The sequence below is a fragment of the Labrus bergylta genome, chromosome 19 (assembly GCF_963930695.1).
Source record: "Labrus bergylta chromosome 19, fLabBer1.1, whole genome shotgun sequence".
NCBI classification, from domain to species: Eukaryota; Metazoa; Chordata; class Actinopteri; order Labriformes; family Labridae; genus Labrus; species Labrus bergylta.
In genome coordinates, this window is record NC_089213.1 from 19,922,398 (window position 1) to 19,948,046 (window position 25,649).

At 39.4% G+C, this 25,649-nt stretch overlaps 1 protein-coding gene across 2 annotated transcripts in view; it reads right to left on the minus strand.

Annotated features, from left to right (window-relative positions):
* Positions 1–3,206: 3,206 nt before the first annotated feature.
* LOC136177063 (serine-rich adhesin for platelets-like) overlaps positions 3,207–25,649 on the minus strand; it is a 47,369-nt gene continuing 24,926 nt past the window's right edge. The window contains exons 26-48 of one of the 2 annotated variants that reach the window (XM_065947800.1): positions 24,569–24,670; positions 24,424–24,472; positions 24,249–24,329; positions 23,371–24,024; positions 22,100–22,168; positions 21,644–21,780; positions 16,850–16,951; positions 13,400–13,457; positions 13,150–13,298; positions 11,473–12,376; positions 11,238–11,359; positions 11,026–11,139; positions 9,885–9,942; positions 8,643–8,771; positions 8,364–8,465; positions 7,899–8,210; positions 7,723–7,797; positions 6,891–7,024; positions 6,671–6,802; positions 6,471–6,528; positions 6,306–6,386; positions 6,128–6,223; positions 3,207–6,012 (exon numbers count right to left, since the gene is read on the minus strand). In XM_065947800.1, coding sequence (XP_065803872.1) covers positions 3,884–6,012; positions 6,128–6,223; positions 6,306–6,386; positions 6,471–6,528; positions 6,671–6,802; positions 6,891–7,024; positions 7,723–7,797; positions 7,899–8,210; positions 8,364–8,465; positions 8,643–8,771; positions 9,885–9,942; positions 11,026–11,139; positions 11,238–11,359; positions 11,473–12,376; positions 13,150–13,298; positions 13,400–13,457; positions 16,850–16,951; positions 21,644–21,780; positions 22,100–22,168; positions 23,371–24,024; positions 24,249–24,329; positions 24,424–24,472; positions 24,569–24,670 — 5,847 coding nt within the window. In that variant the 3' untranslated portion in view covers positions 3,207–3,883. The remainder of the gene's footprint in view (positions 6,013–6,127; positions 6,224–6,305; positions 6,387–6,470; positions 6,529–6,670; positions 6,803–6,890; positions 7,025–7,722; positions 7,798–7,898; positions 8,211–8,363; positions 8,466–8,642; positions 8,772–9,884; positions 9,943–11,025; positions 11,140–11,237; positions 11,360–11,472; positions 12,377–13,149; positions 13,299–13,399; positions 13,458–16,849; positions 16,952–21,643; positions 21,781–22,099; positions 22,169–23,370; positions 24,025–24,248; positions 24,330–24,423; positions 24,473–24,568; positions 24,671–25,649) is intronic. The other variant, XM_065947801.1, reaches the window with a different exon arrangement.

A 25,649-nucleotide genomic window follows, 5' to 3' on the forward strand; every position in this document is an offset into this window, starting at 1 on the left:
TGCGTTTCTCCCTGAGTCAGCTTCTACAAAAAAAAGTTTAAGTTATATATAAAATAGAATAGAGAAAAAAAGATACAAAAAAAATAAAAGTAAAAATAAATAAGTTGTAGTAACAGCTAAGTGATTTAAAATAAACTGTACAGAAGTTATACACTGTATTAAAGCAAAGATATAATGAAAAAGATATAAAGAAGCCCTTTTTAAACTTATAGCATCTATATTGTTAATAATTGGTTGGCTTTTCTCATGTTTGGACCCCGACTTCACTTGTTAATGGGTCTTGAATGTCCTCCACTTAAAACTTTTGAGTAAATGTTGTATTTCAATCAAAGACCGAGAGTGATTGCACTGAAGCTGCACATGTTGACGTCTAAACAGTGAACGACCAGCTGGAGTGTGGGTCTGTTAGCCCTGTTCAGATCCCTGGAGGACTGTAAAAACACATCTTGTAATCAAATATAGCTCCAGAAATGTGTTCCTAACCAGTTCACACAAGAAGAAACCTATAATTCATTTGGTTAAATTTGCTGTGAGGCGGGTAATCCTTGTAACAAAAAATGGAATCTACTGAGAGGAGAATTCTTAACTGTGAGCCTTTTTACCTCGTATAATAAACAAGCAATTAAGAAATAAGTAAGCTCATAACATTGTTAGGTGGGGTTGTATCTTCTGGAATCGTATGATGAATTCATGAGACGGACAGTGGATTATTTCAGGATTTATTTGGCCAAAGTCAGACAGGAAAGAAATAGAGCAGTAATGTCTGACTGATGGAAAAATACTGGGTATTGTAACTGAGAGTTGTGCTCATATCATGATTAAGTTTTCTCGTTTTGTCGAAAGTTTTACAGATCAGTGGGAGTATAGGCCGGTGGTCTTGGGGATGGTGGGGAGATGTTACAACTGAGGGCCTCTCACATACCAGAGAAGAGATAACTCCTTGAATAAAGATACTGCTTGAATAGAGAGACACTGACTTCAAGGTCCTCATTGTGAGTGTGATGTTACTTTTTCACCCACACTGACAGACTTATGATGTTAACAGTCCTGCTTATATTATGTTAGCATGTACAACCTACAAATGCCTCTCTATTTGGGTATACTTCTAAAAGGCTAGATAGATGACTTTACCCTTACTCAGCAAACCCTGTTTCCTTTTAAGCTCGCAACATATGCTTGGCTCCTGTTAGGTGGGGGTTGTTTCTGTTTGTATAAATCCAATGAAGAAATCGTGAAACAGACTGGAGATTATAACACCATTTAATCGGCCGAGGTCAGACAACTTCATCAAACAAGCATGCTTCCAAATCACTTGACTGACAAAGTGCTGACAAAGTAGCAGTGTTCACAGTGCTGCTTATATTCTGTCAAAAAGGTACAGCCCACAAATTCCTTTCCATTTGGGTACATCACTATAAAACAATAAAGATGACATGACACTGATTTGTATACGTAACAGATGTAGACTCTCTGTCTAGCAAACAGTTGCTGACAACATATATTTGGCTCCTATCCAAACATAGATCTACTACTGCTACTACTTAGGTGCTTCACCCATATAAGGTTACAGCTTCAGACACCTAAAGGTAGGAGTGTTAACAGGTGGTAGACAGATTTGAATAATACATTTCACAAAGTTACCAAAATGAATGAATTTCATGAAAATTAGTACTAACAGCTCCTATCCAAATATAGATCTGCTGCTATGAGGGTGTTACACATACTGTTACATCTATACAGGCCTATAAGAAGAATTCCACTAGATGGTAGACATTTTTAAATTAATAAACCAATGATATGGATGAATACATGAAAATACACAATAAAAACTTACAACCATTAAAGTAAAATACAGGTCTGGCTTTGACGTAAATTCCACCCCTGCAGAGGAGGATTATGATAAACTGGCCTTGAAACAAAAACTCAGACATCCTCCCCTCTTCCACTTCTAAATCACTTTTTATATTCCCCTCAGGATACGTGTACGTTTGTCTCAAAGACAAAAAGGAGTGTTGAAGAAATATCCTATTTTACAAGAATCAAAATAAATCATTTTAACCAAAGAGCTTTAGCGACAACCAGGGCAGGGGCGTGTCCAGAGGGGTGGCATGAAAATCTTACAGGCCATCCCAGGTGCCACTCAAAAATCCTTAACTATTATTGGCGGTTTGCCTTGCCAGACGTGGGACTTATGTTGAAACCCACTATTCAGGCTGCTGTGTTGCAACAGGCAGCTTATCGTTTTCATTGTGCAGATGTGTGTTTGCAATTTTTTAAATACTTACAATTGTGACTGTGGACATACATATTGTTTTAAGTCCTTGAAGAATTAAGATTAACACAAGATATGCTGCCATTATCTTGTGTTAGTTAAAAGTCCATGTGATGAGTGCAGACAGAAGGGGTAAATAAATGCTTTTCATTCATGTGTGAACACAAACTTCAGGCCACCCCTGCACAAGTCAGTGCCCTAGTTGGGCCACCCCAGTCCTAAAAGTCTGGACACACCCCTGGTGACAGCAAACAACCTTAGTGTCTATTCTTTATTGTCACCAGAAAATACTCCCTGCAGACTGTGGTGTTGGTGAGAAGCTGTGGAAATGTATTTAAAAAGCTCTTTAGAAGTCTTGAAACATGTTGGCTGGTTGATTGCAAACTTAGTGTTTAGGTGCTTTATTCATTATTTATTTAAACTGTAGAAATATCCTGAATGTTAACCAGTAAATATTCTGTCCATAACACAATGTCCAATACTGAATCTACCGTGCACTACAGCTGTATCTTGCTGTTAATACTGTGCTTTGTATATGTTGCTTATTTTCTTCAACTCTGCACTTTGTACAGAACAAAGTTCCTCAATAATCTGCCCTTTACACACATCGTATACTTCATAGACAGTGTATACTTCCACAGCGGTCTCTTCAACACTCTTTATTGTACTTCCCTTCTACTACTTGTGTGCAAGAGCAACTGTAAAGAACTCATTTCACCCTGATTAATAAAGTGCTTCTGATTCTGACATGGCTAGTGTTTTTTGTATCATGACAAAACTCCATTCCATGTTCTTGTGTATTCTAATCTTAATTTTGTTTTAGCATGATGACATTGAAGAAAAAAAACATGACTGAAATCTCTTATCCGAAGGTTGCTCTTCAGTATTTCAGCATCCAGGAAAGGAAAAGAAAACAAGCCAAAAAGAGAGGAAATGGTTTAAAAGAACATTTTTATTAAAAGAGTAACAAGTGTGGTGTTAGTTAACAGGGCTTCCTTCAGTTTGATAACACAAACTGAATTACTCGCTCTCTATGAATATAAAATATAAAAAGTACAAAACTCACAGTAGATAACTGCTGAAATGTTACGTTGTACATTTTAAAAAACGGAAAAGAACGACAGTCACTTAATATGAAGATTCTCAAGCAGGTTATAAACTCCTTCATTTTTAAAGCAAACATGTATAAACATATGAACCAAACGGACAAGTTGAAAAGAAAAATCAGATAACCTGCATTAAAAAAAGGAATGTTCTGTTTTTTTTTTTTTAACTAACAATCAGAACTGTAGTCTCTATCCAGTCCAAGAGAACAGAGCACAAAGAACCAGAGAAGAGAAGTCAATCCCACAAGAGCAGAACTTTTTCTTTCACAGACAAACGTGAAATAAAAACTGTCTAATTGACAGAACACTATTTGAGGCAACAAAAAAAAAATCCTGATATGTAAAAACATGTCCGAAAAATAAGCTGTTCTTCAGATGCATAAATATAACATGGTAGCCACATATCTAAAATGTAATATGTATAGTAGAAGATATAATAAAGTACACTTTACAGATGTATGCTGGAAATTTCGGGACATTCAATGGTCAAGTTTGCTATTGCTTTCTACTTGGTTGAAGAGAAAGTTCCCTGAGCGACTGGAGGTATATCAACAACAATGGCGGAACCTCCTGGGAAAAACCAGGAGGAGGAGTTTGCAGAGGCCTGGGTCAGGATCTGACTGTTGGCTGTAGGAGGATTGGAGGGTGGAGGACCCATTTTCCAGTACTGCTGCTGTATTAACTGCTGATGCATTCGCTGCTGCTGCTGTATTAACTGCTGCTGCTGCTGCTGTTGTTGTTGCGGTATCATCTGCTGCTGCTGCTGCTGCTGCGGCGGTATCATCTGCTGCTGCTGCTGCTGCTGCTGCTGCTGTTGTTGCAGTATCATCTGCTGCTGCTGCTGCTGCTGCTGTTGTTGCAGTATCATCTGCTGCTGCTGCTGCTGCTGCTGCTGCTGCTGCTGTTGTTGCAGTATCATCTGCTGCTGCTGCTGCTGCTGCTGCTGCTGCTGCTGTTGTTGCAGTATCATCTGCTGCTGCTGCTGCTGCTGTTGTTGCAGTATCATCTGCTGCTGCTGCTGCTGCTGTTGTTGCAGTATCATCTGCTGCTGCTGCTGTTGTTGCGGTATCATCATGTGCTGCTGCTGTGGCGGTATCACCATCTGCTGCTGCTGTATTAACTGCTGCTGCTGCTGCTGTTGTTGTTGTTGTTGCGGTATCATCTGCTGCTGCTGCTGCTGCTGCTGTGGCGGTATCATCATCTGCTGCTGCTGTGGCAGTATCACCATCTGCTGCTGCTGTGGCTGTATCATCATCTGCTGCTGCTGTGGCTGTTGCTGCTGCATTAACTGTGGCATTTGATGACTCGCCCATCCTAGTGGTGTTGAAGTTGCTGAACAGGGTTCAAATGTGGGCAGATAGATGCTGTTTGCTCCCTGCTCTGTTTTAAAATGGCTTTGGTAGTTCCCTGTTGTACCATACCCATTACCTTGGTATGAACTCTGATTGTATGCAGAGGGATAGGCTGGTGTTGTGAAGCCACCCACAGCTCCAGAAGGAGGAAGAAATGAACAACCATTTGTGGTGTAAGGCATTTGGCTTGTTTGAGCGTACCCCGATGAAGCTGCCCGAGTGTCACTTTGGCTTGCGTTTGCGACTGTTGGAAAGCTGTGAACGTCCTGACTGTTCTTGGTGTAGCCCCTTGCAAAATAGTGGCCTGTTAACTGCGGCTTAAAGGGGTCGAGCCTTGCAGTTATGACGGAGCTAATGGGCAACTGAGAGTCAGGCTCTGGGTTTGCTCGTGGCTCTGGGTGATGATTGGCGGCTTCATCGTTGGGACCAGGTTTGGATGGGCTCATGCTTTCCTGACTTTGTGGCTCAATGGGGCAATCAAAGGTGCCAGAAGGTAACATTGTTTTGTCTGTAGATTTATCCAACTCAACCTTTGAATCCAATCTTTTCTTTTTTTCTGGCATTGCGGATGTAATATGCTCAAACTCTAGCTCCCGTTTGATTTTCACACCTGCTGATGGATTGTAAGGGCAAGGTGACAAAGTCTCAGACTTAACCACACAAGGGGACAATGACTTCCCTGACCTTGTCTCTTTCACCAGAGCTATGAGGTCATCGAGGGTTATGCCAACTATGGATGAGTTGGGTTCTTTAGATACAGGTCCTGACTTTTTGTCCTCAGCAGAGAGGGGAGTGGGGCTTGCAGGAGGGTGAACAGGAGTGGACTCAGAAGCCGATTTAGTTTTGTGCTGTAGTGAGCTGTTGGTGCTTTTATCTGGGAAAGGGTCCTCTAATTGGGTGTTACTGTTGCAAGATCTGGCCAGGGTTTCTACAGATGTATCAGCGGGTCTTTTCCTGGCTAGAGGGCATTTATCTCCTGAAGATTCTGGCAGAGCTGGACTAGTTTCTGCACCAATAACAGAGGAGGACGAGGATCCTGATTGCACCTCTGTCTGTTTCATTTGCAACTCTGCGATAGCCCTCTGGTGCTGACCATCAACCAGGGGTCTGACTTCTTGTTTGCACTTTGAATTCTCTTGGGGGCTCTGACATGTACCGGCTTCAGGGAATGGAACAACAACAGAATCAGCTCTTGAGTAGACACTGGTCTCATCCAGAGGGCTCGATACCCTTGTTTTCTTGACACCATCCACATGCTGGTTTTCTGTTTCCTGCCTCATGTCTGAGAGATTTAGTGGAGAAGAAATTAGAAAAAAAAAAGAAACTTTAAGATGGTTACAGCTCAGAGGAAAAAGACCCATTTCAATATTCTAAGTCAAATTAAACTAGTACTATACCATAGTCTTGTCTCTCGTCCGTCTCTGAAACCTGTGCTGACTTCATCTCTGTGGGCACAGATTCCGCTTGATCCTGCTGTTTCTCTGGCGGCTGTTCTGTTCAACAGAAACTAAAGCTCATCATTTGCACTCAGTTTCAGCCTCAATTGGCTAGACTTAAAAACATTACTGTGCTCACCCTTTTGTTGTGGAGTACTTATTGGAGGATAGATGAAGGTCGGGTCCTGTTCTTTCTCTGAGTCTTGTAGGAATTTTAAAGCTATGAAAATCAAACAGAACATTTTAAAGTAATAGCAATATTCTCTTTTTGACGATCAACATTGTATTGTATGTTTACTGCTACCTTCACTGAACGGAGCTGTCTTAACGTATTCAAATTCTTTTGGTGGCAGCAGTTTACTCTATGAAAGAACACACAGTGACAATCAGTAAAACAGAGGTGCATTAGTGCTTCGTACATCGACTTCTTCCATAAGATGGTGATTAAACTGATTAGCTAAATGTTATTTGAAATAATAGGCATAATTGTTATTTAAAGGCTACCGTGGCATCTATCTCGGGGAAGCGCTCCATCTCTGAGGTCCTCTTTACAATGGCCTTTAAAATAACGAGTTTTTCCTCTTGCGTCACATCCTCCAACGACCAGAACGTCATAATGTTAGGGTGCTTGCTCATCTGAAAGGCGGGCAAGTAAATTAAAAAATGTGGAGGAAAATAGTGTTGAGTTTAGAGAACTTCAATAAGTCAGTGAGACGCCCCTCACCAGGTGATTGAGCCAGTGCTCCACACTGATCATGTGTTGACAGATGTCACTGAGGAAGAGCCGCTCACTGCAGCTCTCACACAAGAAGAATGTTTTTTGAGATATCCCTCTACACTCCCATACTGAGCCGCGACCTGAGGAATATATGGAGGATCAAACTTTGTACTGGAGGAGAAATCAGTGGCATTTTTTTAAACATTTTTTCACATCCTTGAATTTGAACATTTCAGCACTAAATTTTTACAGCTATTGCTGTGCACAAGTAGCATTTGTATAGCCGATTCATAGGATTGAAATACATACTAGAATAACCGTGGTTTCATTCTATTCACTGGCAGGTACATGACAATAAACATGCAGATTCAAGCATCATCAATAATGTGATTTATTCCTGATACATGCTGTAGCTCTGTCTCATCCAAGCAGCGATGACGTGACCTTAATTTTGTTCAAACTGGATCTTGAATTTTTGAATGTAAGGGTGTTGCGAGAAAGTTTCGGACACAGAGCATCTCTGTAACCATAGTAACTAATTCCTGTTTGCCAATATAAGAAAATGATGCTGTGCGAGACAATGATGCTGTGCGGCTGCTGACTGAAATTATTCTAAACAGCATGAACAAAAAATCAGAAAAATAGCTCTGATTTTATAAAGAAGGAAATCATTTCCAAGGCCCACACTTTGAAGAACTCAAAGCTGGTTGCCCCCTTTCTTTACAAAGCCCTCTTCTCCTCTTAAGGTCAGAAAAAAAACCCAGAACTCTAGGTTAATACGACATCCCTGGTAAAGAATGTGAAAAAGCATGTGCTGTGCGAGGATGGAGACACCCACCTATGATTAGTTCAGAGTCCAAATTCTTCACAGCCAAGTATGTGGATAGATTACTGCAGCCCAGAGATGCTACCCCTGTGACAGCCATGTAAAATATAATATCAACACATTATATGAAAAAGAAGAGAAATACACGCTAAAAATGATTGAAGTATTTGGAAGTGGCTGCAACACACTGTGGTGATCAGGTCTGGAACCACATCTGGACTGTTCTGATGCTTCTTCTGCTTTCTGACGGGGTCTCGGTTGGTCGTGCTGTTCTGCGTTCACTGACGGAGCAGAGGAGAGCTCGTCCGGGTTTGAGCAATTTACAGGTGACGTATTCTCAGAGCCTTCGAGCACCTTCTGTGTGACCAGTAACTCAGGATCACTTTTCTCCTGATGGTTTCTCTGCTCTCGAGTCTCGGGGCAGGAAGAGGCTTCAGCAAGTGGACTTGCTGATTCAAACTCACAGGTAAGAGTTGAGTTACCAGGAGTTTTTTTGATAGCTTAAAGGCAAAACAGAAAGGACAATAAATAGCAATGTACATTATAAATAGTAGAATTGCAGCCAGTTCATTTTTCTCTTTTGAAATTGATTCATTATCTCAAATAATAAGAGCTGTAAGTTAATAGATGATTTTAAGCGTGTTGATTCTTACCAGTGATCTTTACAAGTGATGTCTGGAGCTCATGTTTGCTCTCCTGCACAGATTGGATTTCAGGAGAAAGTCCTGCAGTTTCATTCTGCCACAAGTCCGTCTCTAAGAAACAAAAACAACAGTAAATGATATACGCACTGAAAGGTTTACATATTTATGTGCAGAATTACAAATTAAAGACCCAGAACATACTTCAGCAACAACATGTCCAAAGAGTACGAAGGTTTTGATGAATATGCAGGTGGATGAAAAACATACGCAGATGAAGCTTAAATTTACCGTCATCTGGGCTGTAGTCAAACGGACTGGACAAGTGAGCATCCGGTGTTGACACCTGCCCAGGGTCGGCTGTGGTGGATGAGACCCCCGAGTCTCTCTCTCTTTTCATTTCTGTCACTCTTGCTAAAGCTGCAAGTAAAGAAATAAATTTAAACTGTGAAACTGTCTACTGCTGTGATCATTTATCAACATCTTGTCTGTGATTTCACTGTTTCTTTCATCATATATTATTCAGAGTTAACTTGAATACAAAAGACATGAGTTCATAATTTAATTAAATGTTGCAAAATGTATACTTCAAATAGCAATAATATAAGATATAAAGACACGTATTAGTGCCAGGTCATGAAACTAAAAATAGCCGTATTTGGGTCAATGAATCTAAGAAAGTCGCAACTTGGTACAACAAGAGTACACTTCACTCAGTATACTAGTGATAAAAACCCTTACTTTAGAATGATTTCACTTTAAGTCTTTTACAACAATACAACTACAAATGAAAATGTGTATTTGTTCATTCTGTAAACATTGTCAGTAAAATAAACACAATAGCTACTTATAATAGCTAAAAAGCAAAGATCAAATTATAATTTTAATTTATTCCCATCCCATCGCTTGTCCGGGGCCAGGTTGGGTTGGCAGCCGGCTAAGCAAGTTAACCAAAATATTCTTCTCCCCAGCAACATTTAGTTCCTCCTGGGGTATTCTGAGGCACGGTTGTACTTCTTAAATTATTTGGATTCAGTTCTCTGATTTAAATGCATAGGAAACAAGCTTTCTTAAAGGGGATTCCTTTGTCGGGAACATTTTCCAGCTAGCTCTCTCTGTACTGTTATCGGGATATTTCGATGAGAATAAAGAATAAAGACCGGGAATCAATCAATCAATCAGTCTGCAGAGAAGCTCAAAGGGGGCAAAGGGGAAACACACTTTTATATATTGTATCAAAGGGGAGGGGTGGGTATAGACAAACTCTGTTGTAGGGCAGATTTAGAGTTTAGAGCTAAACATAGTCTAGACAGTTTCTGTATCTAAATTCAAAGAAAAGCAGAAGTTCATGCACAGGCCTCTGGTCAACAGGATATGTGATGGTCATATTTTAATACATCAGCACAATACGTTTCTCCATTACAGTACCCTTACTGTTCAACCAATAGCTGGGAGCCTGCTTCAGGTTTTCAAGTGCAAGTCAAGCAAAATCAAGATTTATGAGGTGTAACTCAGCTACACCTTATAAGGTACCTTTGTCATTGTCAAGGTTTTTCAGCTCATCGTATACATCCATAGTAACTTCCAATTTCTAGATTAAAGAAAGAAAAACAAGGGCCATTAAGAAAAACACAAAAGTGCTTGGTTGAACACATTTTCCTTTTCACATTTTTTCCTCTGTTAACACAAGTGTGTCCAGTGTTATTTTAGTTAGTTATTCATTGTTAATTAGTTTTTTGCAAACAATATCACCAATGCACAGGACTTCACTAAGATGCATTTAAATACTCTCAAATTCTCAATTAATGACTTTGTATACTTAAGCAAGAGAAATATAGATATGCCCACAAAGTCAATCGAAGAGAGCTCATCATTAACCACTACTTCAATATTTTAACTGATCCCACCCATGAAAACCAAAATCATTCCCATTGTTTCATAGTCAAGTTCAGTGTCTGTGCCATGGTGATAACGTTAGTGATTTAAAGGGTTACTCATTCACTTTTCTTTAAAGATAGAGTCAGTAGCTTTTTCCTAAAAATAAAATATAGACTTAATGCTGCTCAGTCATCACTTATGGGCCTCCATACATGATGTGTTGACTGTGTCTGTCCTCTGCCTGGATTTTGATGTTGTGTTCTGTTCTTGTTGACTCTGGATATCTCTGAGTGGGGAGTGGATGTGTTTCCCCCAGCCAATGACAGCGCGTAGTAGAGTTTGGGAGTGGACAAAATTCAGAGATTGGACGTGATTAAAAATGGTGAATAGGACTAACGTGGACGAAGTGGCAGTGAAGAAACAAACATATTAGCAGTAAGGCAGAATGGCAAGCAGATAACGCTTGTTCCATAACTAGGTTGAACCTCGGGTTGGCTTTCCCCCATACACGCAGAATTGGCCTGCTTTCTGTTGAACAGGTAGGTGCCAAACACCGGCTGTTCCTAGCTTGCTAAATCATCAGCTTTTCCATTACAACACATTTTATTATTATTCTCAGGGTGCTTGCAGTATAGCTACAGGCAGGAAACGCACACGCTAAATCCTGCAGTGGGCAATCTGCAACAAACATTTCTACTGACTCTACCTTTAAATAATTGTAATCCCCTTTATTGATGCGATACAATACATGCGTAAGTAAACAACACGCAGGCTGATGGTCACTAATGTGGGTCACCTGAATTTTTGGAGCTCCAGCACATTGTTCAAGTTCAACATAGAGGGCCACTGTGTTGGCTAGTTTGCTTTTCAACTCAGATGGCTCAGCAGTCCAATGAGGTAACTTCATTTTCTATTAAGAGAATAACATTTTCATGTTTAATACTGCCCTGCTTTACAAGCTTCCGATATTTGAAGCTATAATAATTACAATAGTAATCAAGCACGCACCACATAGTTGAGCTGGTGTCTGTGGGTGCTTGGGTGATCTGAACATGTCAGCCTGGCTGCACACAGCTGACAGTAAAGTTGCCTTCTTTTTCCACTAAACACCACAATCATTTGGTCCACGCCTGAAGAGTACAGACAACAATAAATATGAAAAGAAAATACAAATATAAACAATGGATGAATGGGAAAAAAACACTTTTTGAGTAATTGTTCTTGTACTTAAAATAATTCTCACCAATTTTAGTGGTTTTAGATGCAGGCCTGTTGTGCTTGTCTGGTGCAACATCAGCATTTGACCCCCCTGATTTCTTCACGAGTGCAGTCTTGTCCGAGGCCTCCATATTTCCACACTTGACTGAAGTTGTAGCAGTGGGCTGAGAATTCACCTTTGTATGCAATGGGGTTTCTTTCACTATAGATGCTATGTTAGCTTTATGCTTGCCTTTGGTTGAAGAAGTTCTGCTTTGTAATGGTTTGGAAACTTCCCCAGATGTAGTGGTTTCAGATTCACCTGAGGTAGTTGAATTAGATGTGGAGATTGTTCCATGCTTGAGAAAGTCTGATGCAGATTTTGGGGTCTCTGTATTGTTGATGGATTTGTTTGATGTATATTTGAAGTCATTTTCTCTTCTATTGGTAGTGGTTGTAGTACCACTGTTGGTTAGAGCTGCTGATGGGGAGACAGTTGTACTAGTATACGGGTTGGCTCTATTGGATTTGGTGGTATTTGCACCAACACTGGATGTGTTTGATGTTTTACTGTTGTTGGTTGTAATGGCACTGTTGATGGAAGCCGCAGATGTGCTGGTTGTTATACTGGTATTGAAATTGGCTGCAGTCGATTTGGTGGTCATTGCACTGGTACTGGACATAGATGTGTGTGCAGTTTCTCTCCTCTTGATACTGGTTGCAGTACCACTTTTGCTTGGAGCTGCAGTGGTGTTGGTTGTCATACCGGTGTTAAAATTAACTGCAGTTAATTTAGTTTTTTTTGCATTAGAACTGGATGTAGATGTTACACATTTGTAGCCACTTTCTCCAATGTTGGAATTGGTTGTAGTACAGCTGTAGTCAGGAGCTACAGATGTGGTGGTTGTTGTACTGTTATTGGCTTCACCATCAAACTCCATAGCCACCACCTTTAAATAAAACAAAGACATAATTGGACCACTCATTTTTAGCTGCAGAGGAGCTACACAACTAAATTTCCATTGCACATCAAATGTTTTACCATATAAACTTCCCAAAACTTAAGTTTCATGAGGTGCAATCCCATGATAATCTGGTTATCTTTCGAGATAGTCTCTCTTTTCCCAAATTTGAGCTTTTAAAATGTTGCCCTTTATGAGTGTTACAACACTTCAGTCTGTTTCTTAGGGGCCGTTCAGATAGGATACGGTGGGCGCTCATTGTCTATGTATCTGCGCTGAGTGCAAGGTTATGCATGCCACCCATGCACGCGCGCATAGAACTTATAAAATGTTCAAGTTGGGTTCAGCGACACCTTCCCATTGTGCATCCAATAGGAGGGATGCACAGATCCCAACAAACATCATCCCACTTTCCTGAGCACTATGATACCAGTTTAAGGACCTATCGGGTCAATAAACACAAAATTGAAGCCTCCAAAACGGCAATTCTTTTCAACCAATAATTAAAAAAAGTCCTTGCATTTCAATAGGGTCCTTGCTCCAATGTCAATGCTCGGTCCATTAGTAAAGCACAGGCAAGGTAGTCTGGTCTGAGTTCCTCTTCCTCCATGACCCACAAAAGTTTTGATGAGTTTGACTCATCAAAACGAAACAAGACTAAATAAAATAAATCACTGCCAGCAAATGCAGACAGAAAAAATAGTGGATAGTCTTCAAAAAGTCCCCAGAACCGTTTGGTCCAAAAACAGCTATTGACTAACCTCATAGTTATCCAGAACATTACTGGCTTCATTATGAGCCTGAGGGGAGAAGGAGGTGTCCACAGGTTGAGAATTAGACAGAGCAGAGGTTGAGGAGGGTTCAGAAACCCTTCCCTGCTGAGCCTGTAGTGCCTGCACGGTCTGCATGGCTATGAAGATGTGATGGAAAATACAACGGAAAACTTCCAGTTAGACTTGAAAATCGACTTGATTAATCTAAAAATCGGTCTAAGGAGAGATTTACACTTACCTGATTTAAAGTTTTGTTCCAAGACATTATCATATATCTCTTTTTCCAGATCCATAACCTGAAGTCCAGACGTAAACAGAAATTAGTATGTCATGTTGTGTAAATAAAAACTTACAATAAGGTAGATGTTTTATAACCTCTTTTAATCTGCTAGATCAGCAACAGAGGCTTTTAAACTAAAGAGACTTCATCAATCAGCGTTACAGACAGTTAGCTGAAAAGCCCCTTACATACAGGAAGTACAATGAAGTTTTTAACAATATTTTTCAAAATGGACCACTCAATACCAATACATAAATGTAATAACAAGGACACAGTAAAACATATATAAAAATATATAGAAATCTTAACAAAAAATGATCTCCAAAAGAAAATCCAGACATAAATCTAAGGATATGCTGTCTGACACTCCGAAGGTAGATAAAAATGGAGACCACTGTCTAAGAATTGAATATCAGTGGTCAACCTCTCTTCTACATAAACAAGTTAATGGACATCAATATACATATATCTCAGTTCATCCAGAACAAAGTTAAGGAGCAAACTTATCACAAGAAAACTTATTTTTAAAAACCTTTTTTTGTAGGTCACAAGAAGAATGCCCAAACTACCTTTAAGTACTCACAGAGCTGCAGGGATTAAAGCAAAAACATACTTTTTGACTGAAAATTCTCGACGTATAAAACAGAGGTGTTTTCTATTTTAGGAATAAAACTGACACGTTTTAGTTTTTTGAAGCTAAAGATCTAGGCTGACAGATATAAACAGATTTGACCTACAGTCAAGTGAATTTTATGCCTATATAGATCAACAGGTGCAACAGGGGTTTAATATAAAACTTTGAACAAGTTGAAAGAATGAAAGGTTAATGAAGTCAGGGGGGTGTGGGGGGACTCTCTAGCTATTCTAACATTCAAATGAAGCTTTTTGGAGCATTTTGAGATTAGATAATGATAAATAAGGACCTTGTTTTTTTATACTAATTAGGACAGTGGAATAAGAAGCCCATTCTGCCTAAAGTTATAACACAGACAGACCCTCCAACAAGTTACTGAAGTCACAGTGCAAACACATCAGACTTTAGTCTGGAGTAACACATTAAAAATAGTTACTTTGCAAAAATATACCTTTTACAGAATATGAATTATATATATATTTTAATGCATTGATGTGTTCCTCATTTTATTGTCATGGTTACAGCTGGCGCTATAAGTCCCGCTAGCAGGCTGGTTAGTTAGTTAGCTAACACGAAATGTAGCAGCCTAATAACCTTGTCATGCCGCAGTCAATGTAGTTTATATTTTCCACAATACAAACTACAAGATAGTACAACACTTGTATTACGGTATAAAAACTATAACAACGAAATCATGTATACAGTCTTACCTTTGTCTACCTTTGTCTTTTTTCCGGTTTTTAATGCTGTTTTGGAGCCGAATTAAATGTCCTATCGTCAGTGAGCAGTCACTGTTCTGCTCAAAGACCCACAAAACAGCGAAAACTATAAACTCTGATCATATTGTGACTAACAGGGTCACGACCCCGAGTCAATCTGAACACCAGAACACATGATAAAAGCCTCATGATAAAAGCCTCATGATAAAAGCCTCATTATAAAAGCCTCTTACACAGATGAAAGTTCTGACTGTAAGTTATACTGAAATGCCAAACAGACTTCAGGATTCAGATAAATGCCAGACATTAAAAACAGCAGTCTGCTCGACTTTTTTTCTTTTTTTGTCTGATTGATATTGACGAAAAATATTACAATTTTGAAATTGACGGAAAACATTAATCCTTGCACATGTACTTCTATTTCTATTATATAAAAAAAAAAAAGCCCAAACAAGATGCCAAAGGGCATATGGAAAAATGCAAAGCCCCCGGGGGATATATGCTACTAACTGAAAAAATAAAACAACTCAGATCCCATAATGACATACGGGATCAAGGACAAGCACAAAGCATGCAAAGTACATTTAAGATGAGGACAGTGGATGTCCCGATTCCACGAGAAATGTAAAAAAAAATCCCAATACGGTCTCAGACGTCCTGATCACTCTTAGCTCAAAACATAGACTGCAAATATTCAAACCCTATATTCAAACCCTACTCTGATTTGCAGTTGAAGTCTTGAAGTCAAACAACAGAGTCCATCAGAGTCCGATGACAGATTATCAGTCTTCAAGTAGTCCCATTTATTTTAAGAGACCTCCTACTGAGCTGAGGTACATGCCCACCTTTTAAAATTCAACCTGTAGTTGGTCGAAACTTGATGATGTCACGTCAAACATCTCTCACATTCAATTCAATTCAACTCAACACAACTTCATTTGTCCCCGGGGAGCAATTCAAATGGCTTTAAATGTCAGTGAGGTTGGGGGAGGGTTGCCTCATTGACCAAATGCTTGGCTCCTGTCCAAATATAGATCCTCTGCTACGATGGTCTTAAAAATATCAGGTTACATCTATACTGACCTCACAGAAGACTTCTACTAGAGGGTAGACAGATTTTCAAAATATACCCACAAAAATCACCAAGATGAATGAATACATGAAAATACAAACTGTCAACCTTTGTCTGACTCAGTTATTTCTGTGTCGTGTATATGTGGTGTGCATGACTTCATTGATTAGATTTTATTTTGGTATGCTGTGTTTTGATTTTGTTTTTAACCTCAATGTAAAGCACATTGAGCTTATCTGTAATGAAATGTGCTGTAGAAATAAAACTGCTATTGCTATATTTAACATAACTATTTGAATTAGGCATTCAACGTGATGTCATCACCTATAGGACATACATGACACTGATGATCTGTAATTGAATGAGCATGCATATGTTTAAACATGGCCAGTTCTAGGCAGGGGCCAACAGGAGCCAGTGCCCCTGTAACAGTGAGCTTGGGCCCCCCTGTGGCCACCCCTTCAAAAGAAAGAGCCCCCCTCATAACACATACACAGTATTTGACTCAACAACCAGACTCACAATCGAGTATTAATTACTGTTACTGAAACAATTATGAATCATGGTATTTTATGTTGTGGTATTTAATGATGTGCACTATTATTAGGCATAAATATATATATTTTTAAATGATCATCTTTGTCTATTTTTCACCTGGGTTTCACGTTCCCCTGTGACGTAACAACTGGCCCCAGTTTGGCCCCCTCAGTAAAAGTGGTCTAGAATCGCCACTGTGTTTAAAATCGTATAAGGTCTACTGTATATGTTGTCATCACACAGTTATGATTTAAATTCATAGAGATCATGTCTGCTTTCTCACACGCTATATAGTTGATGATAGATCCTTTGGCATAACACACAACAGTCTAACTTGTTATAGACAAGTATACTTTAGTTACAGTTGTCATAAAATTCTTCAACAATAGTTAACTGTCATTTTTACTAATCCAGTCACAATGAATATGAGAATTCAAAGAGCAAACCTGAGCCTCTCCATATCCGCTATGTTTCTCAAGCAAAGCTGCAAAGTGACAAAATTTCATCCCCTGATGTGTCCCTGGTGGGCTTGGGAGCGGCTTTAACCCCTGATGTCAGAAACAAAGACAGGAAAAGTCATTAAGTCAACACAATAGAATATGAAGTCAATGTGGTGCAGTACTGCTTTCTTTAAATGGGCCTTTTTTTTTCATGAAGTTACTATACACTTCTTATTACAATCACTTTGGTGAGCTTTAATGGGACATGAGACATTTTAGTAGCAACATTTTAGTAATCATTGAATTTGTAAAGAATTGATTTTCAAAGTGAAATAGAGCAGCTGGAACAATGTCCAATTTGAACGGAGGAAGTATGACAAGTGTAAAGGAACAAGATGCAGAACAAACTGACAGAACTCACCCATTTTGAATTCAACCCTGGAACAAAGAACTGCTAAGAGCTCAACAACATCCTGTAGGTAAACACTGACCCTCAACGACCATCTGCCCCAACAGCCCTCTGTTTAAGTCTAATAAGAGACTCTTAATAAGACCTTTAGGAGACAGAACCCCTGCAAAGCAGCTGGACCAGACTCTGTCTCTCCCTCCACCCTCAAGCACTGTGCTGATCAGCTGTTTTTACAGACATTATTAACACCATTATTATCATTGCAGCTCATCCTGTTTGTGGATTTCTTTTTTGGGGGGGGGGCTTTTTGTGCCTTTAATGGAGAGATAGGACAGTGGATAGAGTCGGAAACCAGGGAGAAAGTGGGGAATGACATGCAGAAAGAGGCCACGGGTGGAAGCGAACCCGGGCCTACCGCTCAAGACGAGAGCTTCAACACATGGGACGCGCGCCCTAACCATTGCGCTACCAGCGCGCCCCATGTTTGTGGATTTCTCTTCAGACTTCCTGTCTGACAGGAGACAGCTGGTGAAGCTGGGGAAGAATGTCTTGGACAGCAGGACTATCAGCACTGGCTCCACTCAAAGCTGCGTTCTTTCTCCTCTGCTCTTCTCCCTGTACACCAACAGCTGTACCTCCAGTCATCAGTCTGTCAAGAGACGACACCACCCTCATTTCTGCTGGGTTAGGCGTTAGGGTTAAATGAGTCTGCCTACAGGTGGGAGGCTGACCATCTGGTGACCTGGTGCGGCGAAAACATCCTAGAGCTTAACGCTCTGAAGACAGTGGAGATGGTTGTGGACTTTAGGAAAAATGCAGCCGCCCCCAGCCCCATCACCATCGATGAATCCACGGTGTCTACTGTGGAGTCTTTCAACTTAATGGGGACCATCATCACCCAGGACCTCAAGTGGGAGCTGAAAATCACCTCCCTCATCAAGAAAGGACAGTGTAGTGGAAAAAAAAAAACTATCTGTCTGTTGCCTTCGTTTGACCTTAAAAGATTAGGATGATCGTGCGTCATTTAGCAATTAGAAACTGTTTCTCTGTGTTAGTACGTATTTTCATGGATTCATTCATCTTGATAATTTTGTGGACATATCTTTAAATTGTGTCAACCATCTCACAGTAATTCTACTTTTGGGTCTGTGAAGCTGTAACCTTACATGGGTGAAGCACCTAAGTAGTAGCAGATCTATGTTTGGATAGGAGCCAACTATATGTTGTCAGCAACTGTTTGCTAGACAGAGAGTCTACATCTGTTACGTATACAAATCAGTGTCATGTCATCTTTATTGTTTTATAGTGATGTACCCAAATGGAAAGGAATTTGTGGGCTGTACCTTCTAGCAGAATATAAGCAGCACTGTGTGATGAAGACTTTGCCATTTTGCCATTTTGCCCATGATGGCCACTTTGCCAATGATTGTGAGATCTTGGTCAGCATGGGTCAGCGATGGTCTGCACTTTGTCAGCCATGTGTGTTGTGTTTCTGTGTTGTCTGACCATGGCTGAATAAATCTAAGATGATCCACAGTCTGTTTCACGATTTCATAATTGTCCATCTCATACAGAAATAACCCCCACCTAACACTCTGTATGGCCTTGGTCTGTATCTCCAACAGGTACACTCCTCAGGATCTGGGTACAGCATGACCTTAGATCAGTGTGCCCTCCTGACAAAGGAGTTTCTGTTGATGTTCCTCCGTACCAGGTGCCTTATAGAAGCTTGCATAGATAAATCACCAGGCAAACTAGCAGAAGGCATAGTCACTAGGGCAAGCTGAAACTAATGACGATGTATCACTCATGTATATGCAAAATACCTACACCCTGTGAAAGTATAAATATGCTCTGCAACCTGGACTGCCCCGGGAATCTTTGATGCACTTGTGACTGATGTTACTTTTGTAGCTGATTACCCCTTTTGCAAAATAACTTTTTACTATATGCAATAAAATACACAAAGACAAAAGACTTTGACTTCAGATCTTTCATTACCAACAGAAAAACCCACAACAAAACCCACAACAACAGCAGAGGATGTACTTCCTCTCCTCCTCCGTCACAGTCTGGTACCCTGCAGTCACAGCAAAGGACAGGTGCAGGCTGCAGCGCATCATCCGCTCTGCTGAGAAGGTGATTGGCTGCAACCTGCCATCTCTCCACGACCCCTCTCACCCCACACATGGACTGTTTGAGACCCTCCCCTCTGTTAAGAGGCTGCGGTCCATCAAGACCAAAACCTCTCGCCACAGAAGAACAGTTTCTTCCCCTCTACTGTCAGCCTGATGAACAATGTCCCTGCCCCCCCTCCTCCCACATAACCCAGACTCTCATCACCCCCACAGTCAGAAAAACATCAAAGTAGTGTGAATGTTGAAACTGTTCTTTATGTGTTACATTAACGCCCACTGGACTTTAAATATATTTTCTTACATGGACTCTGTGAGTAGTTACACACATTAAGATTTTTTCTCTTAGCCCAATGCACAGATCCTACATTGCACCTTTTGTACATTTTCTGTTTTTTATATTTTCTATCTTTGAATTCTATTTTATATATTGTAATAGCTTCTTATACTGTATTATTTAAGTTGTTGCTAGTTCTGCTTTATTTATTTGTTAATTGTTTAGCACCAACACACCAAGTCAAATTCCTTGTATGTGTAAATGTACTTGGCAATAAATCCCAATTCTGATTCTGAACCTCTTATGACTCTTGTGTTTACGTTAGACTGTGAATTACGATTGAGTTCTCAGACATTTCGTCTCCGAATAAGCAACGAACACTTCCACAGATAACTCGCATCCTGGGAAAGAGCCTCATGCTGAGGTCTGAAGATCGTCCAAGCATGATAAAACTGACAAGAGACTTTGTGGTTTTCTCAGATCAGAAGATCTTATTTTGTGCATTAAATTAAAGTCCATTTAATTTCTGGTTTACATATACATGTTCCTGAGGTTAAAAGTGACAGTTTGATTCGATTTGTTTTCATACGATCTACAGAACTAAAGTTAAGTAAAACCTAGTTTATCTTCTTAGACACATAAGACTTTTAAACATATATTTAGACTATATATAATCATATTACATGTTATCATATATAAAGGGTAAGATAAGCATATTATCTTTTCTATGTTTTCATATTACATTGATCTATGATGTGATTTCTTTCTGGGGACTGTTTAATATCTTTTTGCCTTAATTTACAGCTTTGAAAAGAATAATATTCCACATTGTTTAGTCCTCGAGAGATACGAGGAAGGGTAGTGTCAACACATCAGTAGCTCCAGGTTATCATTATCTCAAAACATAATTCCCAAATCACATTTTTCTTTAAATCCTTACAAAACCATTTATCATTTTATTTGTTACTTTCACCATTATGACGATACCATAATAGGTAAATTAGTATCAAACGATTTGGTTTCCATAATTTTGTTATTAAAGTCATACAAACTATAATCTTTGATATTTACTTTATTAATCTGCATTATTGTTCACGATTCCTGTAATAAAATCACACGTAATCATTTAGAACTTTGTCTGTGTTTATTTAATGATTCAAGTGATCCTAGAGAACTTACTGACATTCTGATATGAGACTGAATAATTAATTAACTTATACAGTTAAAGTTAATATCTTCCTTTAACAGGAAGTGGTGCCCCGAGGAATAATTAGAATATAATATCTTATATATAGAAATATAAATTAATTACGCTACACTAGATATTACACCATTAATAAAATATAGCTAAGAAGAATCCACAAAGCTTCTACAGGTACAGAAAAAATTAAGCCTTCGCCATCTTCAGCCACACAACTCAAAGTTACTGGTGGTGTGGCGAAATAAAAGCTCTGCAGAGTTGAAGTTATTCAATATAAGAAAAGAGCCAAGCAGCAAAAACAATTCTATAGAAACAATCTAACTTCCAAACATATTTTTCTTAACAGACCAGGGCCCTCATTTATCAACATCCCCACTAACAGTTCCATATTCAACCTGTACTTTTACTCTGACCATGCTTATAATAATAACTTAATCTATGCACAGAATCCAGTGGTAGAAGAGTAAAACTACAAATAGAGAGCATTACGAGTGTCACAGCATGCATTAATCAATCTGACCAATCTGATCGACCTCTGACCCCTGTGCACACTCGGAGGTAAATTGAAGCCAAGTGGTATACTTATGCCTCTCAAACATTTTATTTCACTAAATAGAAAACATTACTAACAGACACACGTCAATATAATCATTCAAACCTGCAGTTTAAAAACAGTGTTGTTTCTTTTTCCCCTTCCCCTTAAACACAGGGAGGAGGGCCTTACAACATACATGAATTGTCAAAGAAAAATCCAGCCTTATGTTTCACATTTACCCACCGACAAATACATCTTCTGGTGGTCATATCCAGTTACATGGCTGATGATGTCCTTCTCCGGGATCTTCATAGAGCAGCACTCACAGAGGTAGATGAGGTCACGCTGATCACAATGGCATTCAAGAAGTGCACTTAAGCCTGGAAGACATATTGGTCACCATTAAAAATTGCATTATCAATTTCTCCTCAGATCTGTATTTGAGTTGAAAATTTGCAAAGGCCTGCAAAATGTCAAACAAAACAGATTATGTTGAGGAAAAATGTCCTTTTCCCATCTGACATTTAATTTGCTCCGTCTTTATATAATTTTAAACCAACAGCAAATATAGACATGGGATGGTCAACAATTTTAATGTTTTCTTCACAAAAGATGACAAAAACTGATGTTGAGATCTTCAAACCAAGAAAATAATAATAATGAAGGTTTAAAAAGAAGTTAAAAAGAGAAAAAACTGACCAATCACAGTCTCTCTGCTTGTCCTGCACAGATATTGCCACAGTCGATCAGGTTGTTGGTGCGTCGATGCTGTAAAACAACCAGATGTAACCACCACAGACTGAGCTTCATCACAGAAACACATGGATCCTCTGAGAGTCACTAGACAAAGTCTAGACAAAGGCAAACCAAGGTTTCATTCAACCAACGAGACAAAGGCAAGGAACACTTTTTTGCAGTGTATTTAAGGCAATGGAATTTCATTAAACCAGTGTCCCATATCAATCAGACCAAGATTTGTCTATCTTTATACACATAAAGAAGTCCCTTTTTCAATAAGATGATTCCATTGATTCATACATCTTGTGATGGTGATGCACTGATGGATATCATGACACTGAGGCTTGTAGGTTCTTATCTCATGTTCTTCAGCATGCATATTTTATCTAGAAGTGTTTACCATTGTTTTAAAGACAGTGCTTTATGAATGAGAACATTTGCTTCTTAGGCTGCGTTCACACTGCAGGCATTCACGATGGGAGGGGGGGGGGGGGGGGCTTACATGACAAAACCGTTTTCAGCAGACCCAGATTTCCACTATCATGGACAAGTCGGTGCACCATGTTCGGTTGTTTCTATTGATATACTCTCAAGGTTGGTTACCCCTCAGGTTTTGCTTGTACAGCAGAGTAACCCAAAGCACACATAAGGTTTGACATCTCACTGTCCCTCCACTGTCTCCCTCCATCACAGCTGTCGTTCATGTTTGTTTTCACCCAGTGCGGTGACTCTCAGTGAAAAGTGGGACTGCAGATCAGACTGCATGTGACACGTGCTGTTCCAACAATCATAATTTTTTTTTTTTTTTTTTTTTAAATCAGACTTGGGTCACTTTTACCTGCAGAGTGAATGAAGTCCAAAGTCAATGTGCATGATTTGCTGATTACAACTATTCTTTCATGCTTTACACTGGGTTATGATGTCACATGGTTATCTCTGATTCAAGTGGCGATCTCAACAAGTAGTACATGACATCAAGTAAACAATCATAAGCAAAGCATAAAACATAGTCATGTGTTTTTTCTAACCCATACATCTTTCACAAACGTCAGCCCTGTTCACACATGCACAGACCGCTTGAACAATAACAGCCAAATCATCACCGCTGTGTGTTTCATGTGTGACCACGAAACTATGGTAGATGTCAGCCAGCGGTAGGCGGTTTGAAATTTTCAACACATTTTTTTAGGTGTGCATTTATTAAAAGGGCTTTAACTACAGTATGTACATACCTTCATGCTTTACGCTCTGCTGACTTGGTTTGGTTTCTCTTCCTGTCACTTCTGCTGCAGTTTCCTTCTTCTGTATGCTAATTGGCAGTCTTTGTTCTACTTCACAAGATGCGTCTTGTTTTGGGGCTGGTAGCCCTTTTTTACAGCTTGTGTTTTCCTCCATATCCTCATAGCAAAATGCACCCTGGGATTCTTTGCACATGCTGATATGTCTAGTTGTTTCTTCTTTGCATGCGTTATTCATTGAGTGTGTCTGGGTATTTTTGTTGCTTTGTTCTGTAATCTCACTTTTCAAATCCATGTCTCTGTACTTGCAACTTTCTGTTTTTCCCTCACTTGGTTTGCACACAATAAGCTCTTCTATCTCCTCCTCCTTTATAGCCTGGAGTGTCTCACTGACAGGACTCTTTGTATCTTCTGTACAAGTTTCAACTGCGTGTTGTTCACTCTTTAGACGCTTCATGTCCACTTCCTCTTCTTCATTTCCTCCCCTCTCTGCACATTTCTCATCTGTGATTTCAGCTCCAACTCTTGTCTTCTTACAATTGTCTGGAGACTTCTGGCAGGACTTTCTCTTAGATCCTGGCAACATGCCACTGTTTGATAGGCTGTTGTCTCTCACAACGTCTTTGTCCTTTAAAGTTGCTCTAGGGACTGAGAAAAATACATGAAAATTAAAAATGCATTAGGTCTTGTATTGTATGGTATGGTATTGTTATTGTAAGAAAAGCAACAACTCAACTGTGTATTCAAATTGAAACAAATTGTCCTTGAGTTAAAGAGAATCTGGCACCAGTAGATCAAAAACCTCAGCCATACTTACTAGTGTCCACCCCCCCAGCATAAACAAACAAGTAAATAAACTTGGCGTAGCATACCCAGCTTCTGTTTAGGAAATATGTTGGGTAGGAGTTTTCCTTGACTTTTCCTCAATTTTGCATTTGCAAGGATAGAATATGCTGTAACAAATCAATTGAAGAACTCAAGTCAAAAACAAATTCCTAGTAACAGATGATGATGGGTTACATTCAGTTGCAGCACACAAATACTCACCTGTTTTGTATGAACATGGCTCCCTGATGGACCTGTCCAACTGTATTTCCTTCCATTGCAGAGAATATTGAAACATGAGCACATTGCAAGAGGGGATGCTTCATTGAGATGATACAAAATTATATTTTTTTGAAACATTTAATACCTGCACATTCATTGTGGAGTGATGTCTTTCTGCCTGTTTTGCCAAGTCCAATACGGTCTCTAAATCAGTCTTTGAAGTCATCGATCCTGGGTGGAAATGATTCTACAAAAACACAAATATTCAGTATTGTTAATGTTAGTTTTTCCTCTCTGTAGTTTGCCATAATGTACACAGTATTCAAAGGCTATTTCTTGAAATTTCTTTGCTTATATTTAATATTCAACACTTTTGACTGACAGACACATGTTTATTATTAACCATAATGGATGAATATTTTGTATACAGTCTATGGTGAATACTACATTCTCATTGGCTGCAGGGTGTCAATTCATGATTGGGAATTGGACATATTTGAAGTAGTACAGGTGAAACTGTCCATTCACCTTTTGTATAAATGCACTAGCCATGTATCAGTAGCGATAGGAACAGGACAAAGTTGTACTGGAAATTTGCCGATATCTGAAATTGAACTTTTTCCTAGGAAGACCGTCGGCCAACAGCAAATACAGTATAGCCTTCGGTTCTGGATATGAAGAATGATGTTGTGAATAACTGAAATTGAAAGGCCAATACAAGTGAGAGGCTAAAGCAATGTTATTTGTCATAGGAAGAAGGACGCTGTGGATAGCTGAATTGATGTGGATAGAAATGTTTGAGAATAAAAATCTAAAATAGGCCATTAATAAGTGTCAGGACTTGCTCCTTTTTTGACAGGAGTTTTTGAGCATTGACTCAACAGATGGTCAATTTTATGACTTGCAGAGACGTGATGTCTGTGGTTTCGATCACAGTTCATGTCTTTTGAGGTCAGTTAGTAGATAGCAGAGTGTTCTGTTTTTTCTTGGTTGTTTATTCAAGGCGTTAATCAGTTCCTTTGTTCTTGGCAAAAAGTATCCAAGGTGTTAATCCACAGTCTTTAAGTCTTGCAGGAGAAAGGTTAATTAAAGAGAGGCTGGCAATATCTTGAGGTGTCTGAAATATCTAGGACAGCAGTCATATACTGCCCCTTTAATGTTGCGGAACACACGCCTGGAAAGAATTTGTATCCGAGAACGGTATAGGAGCCCCTCCAGTTGAATGT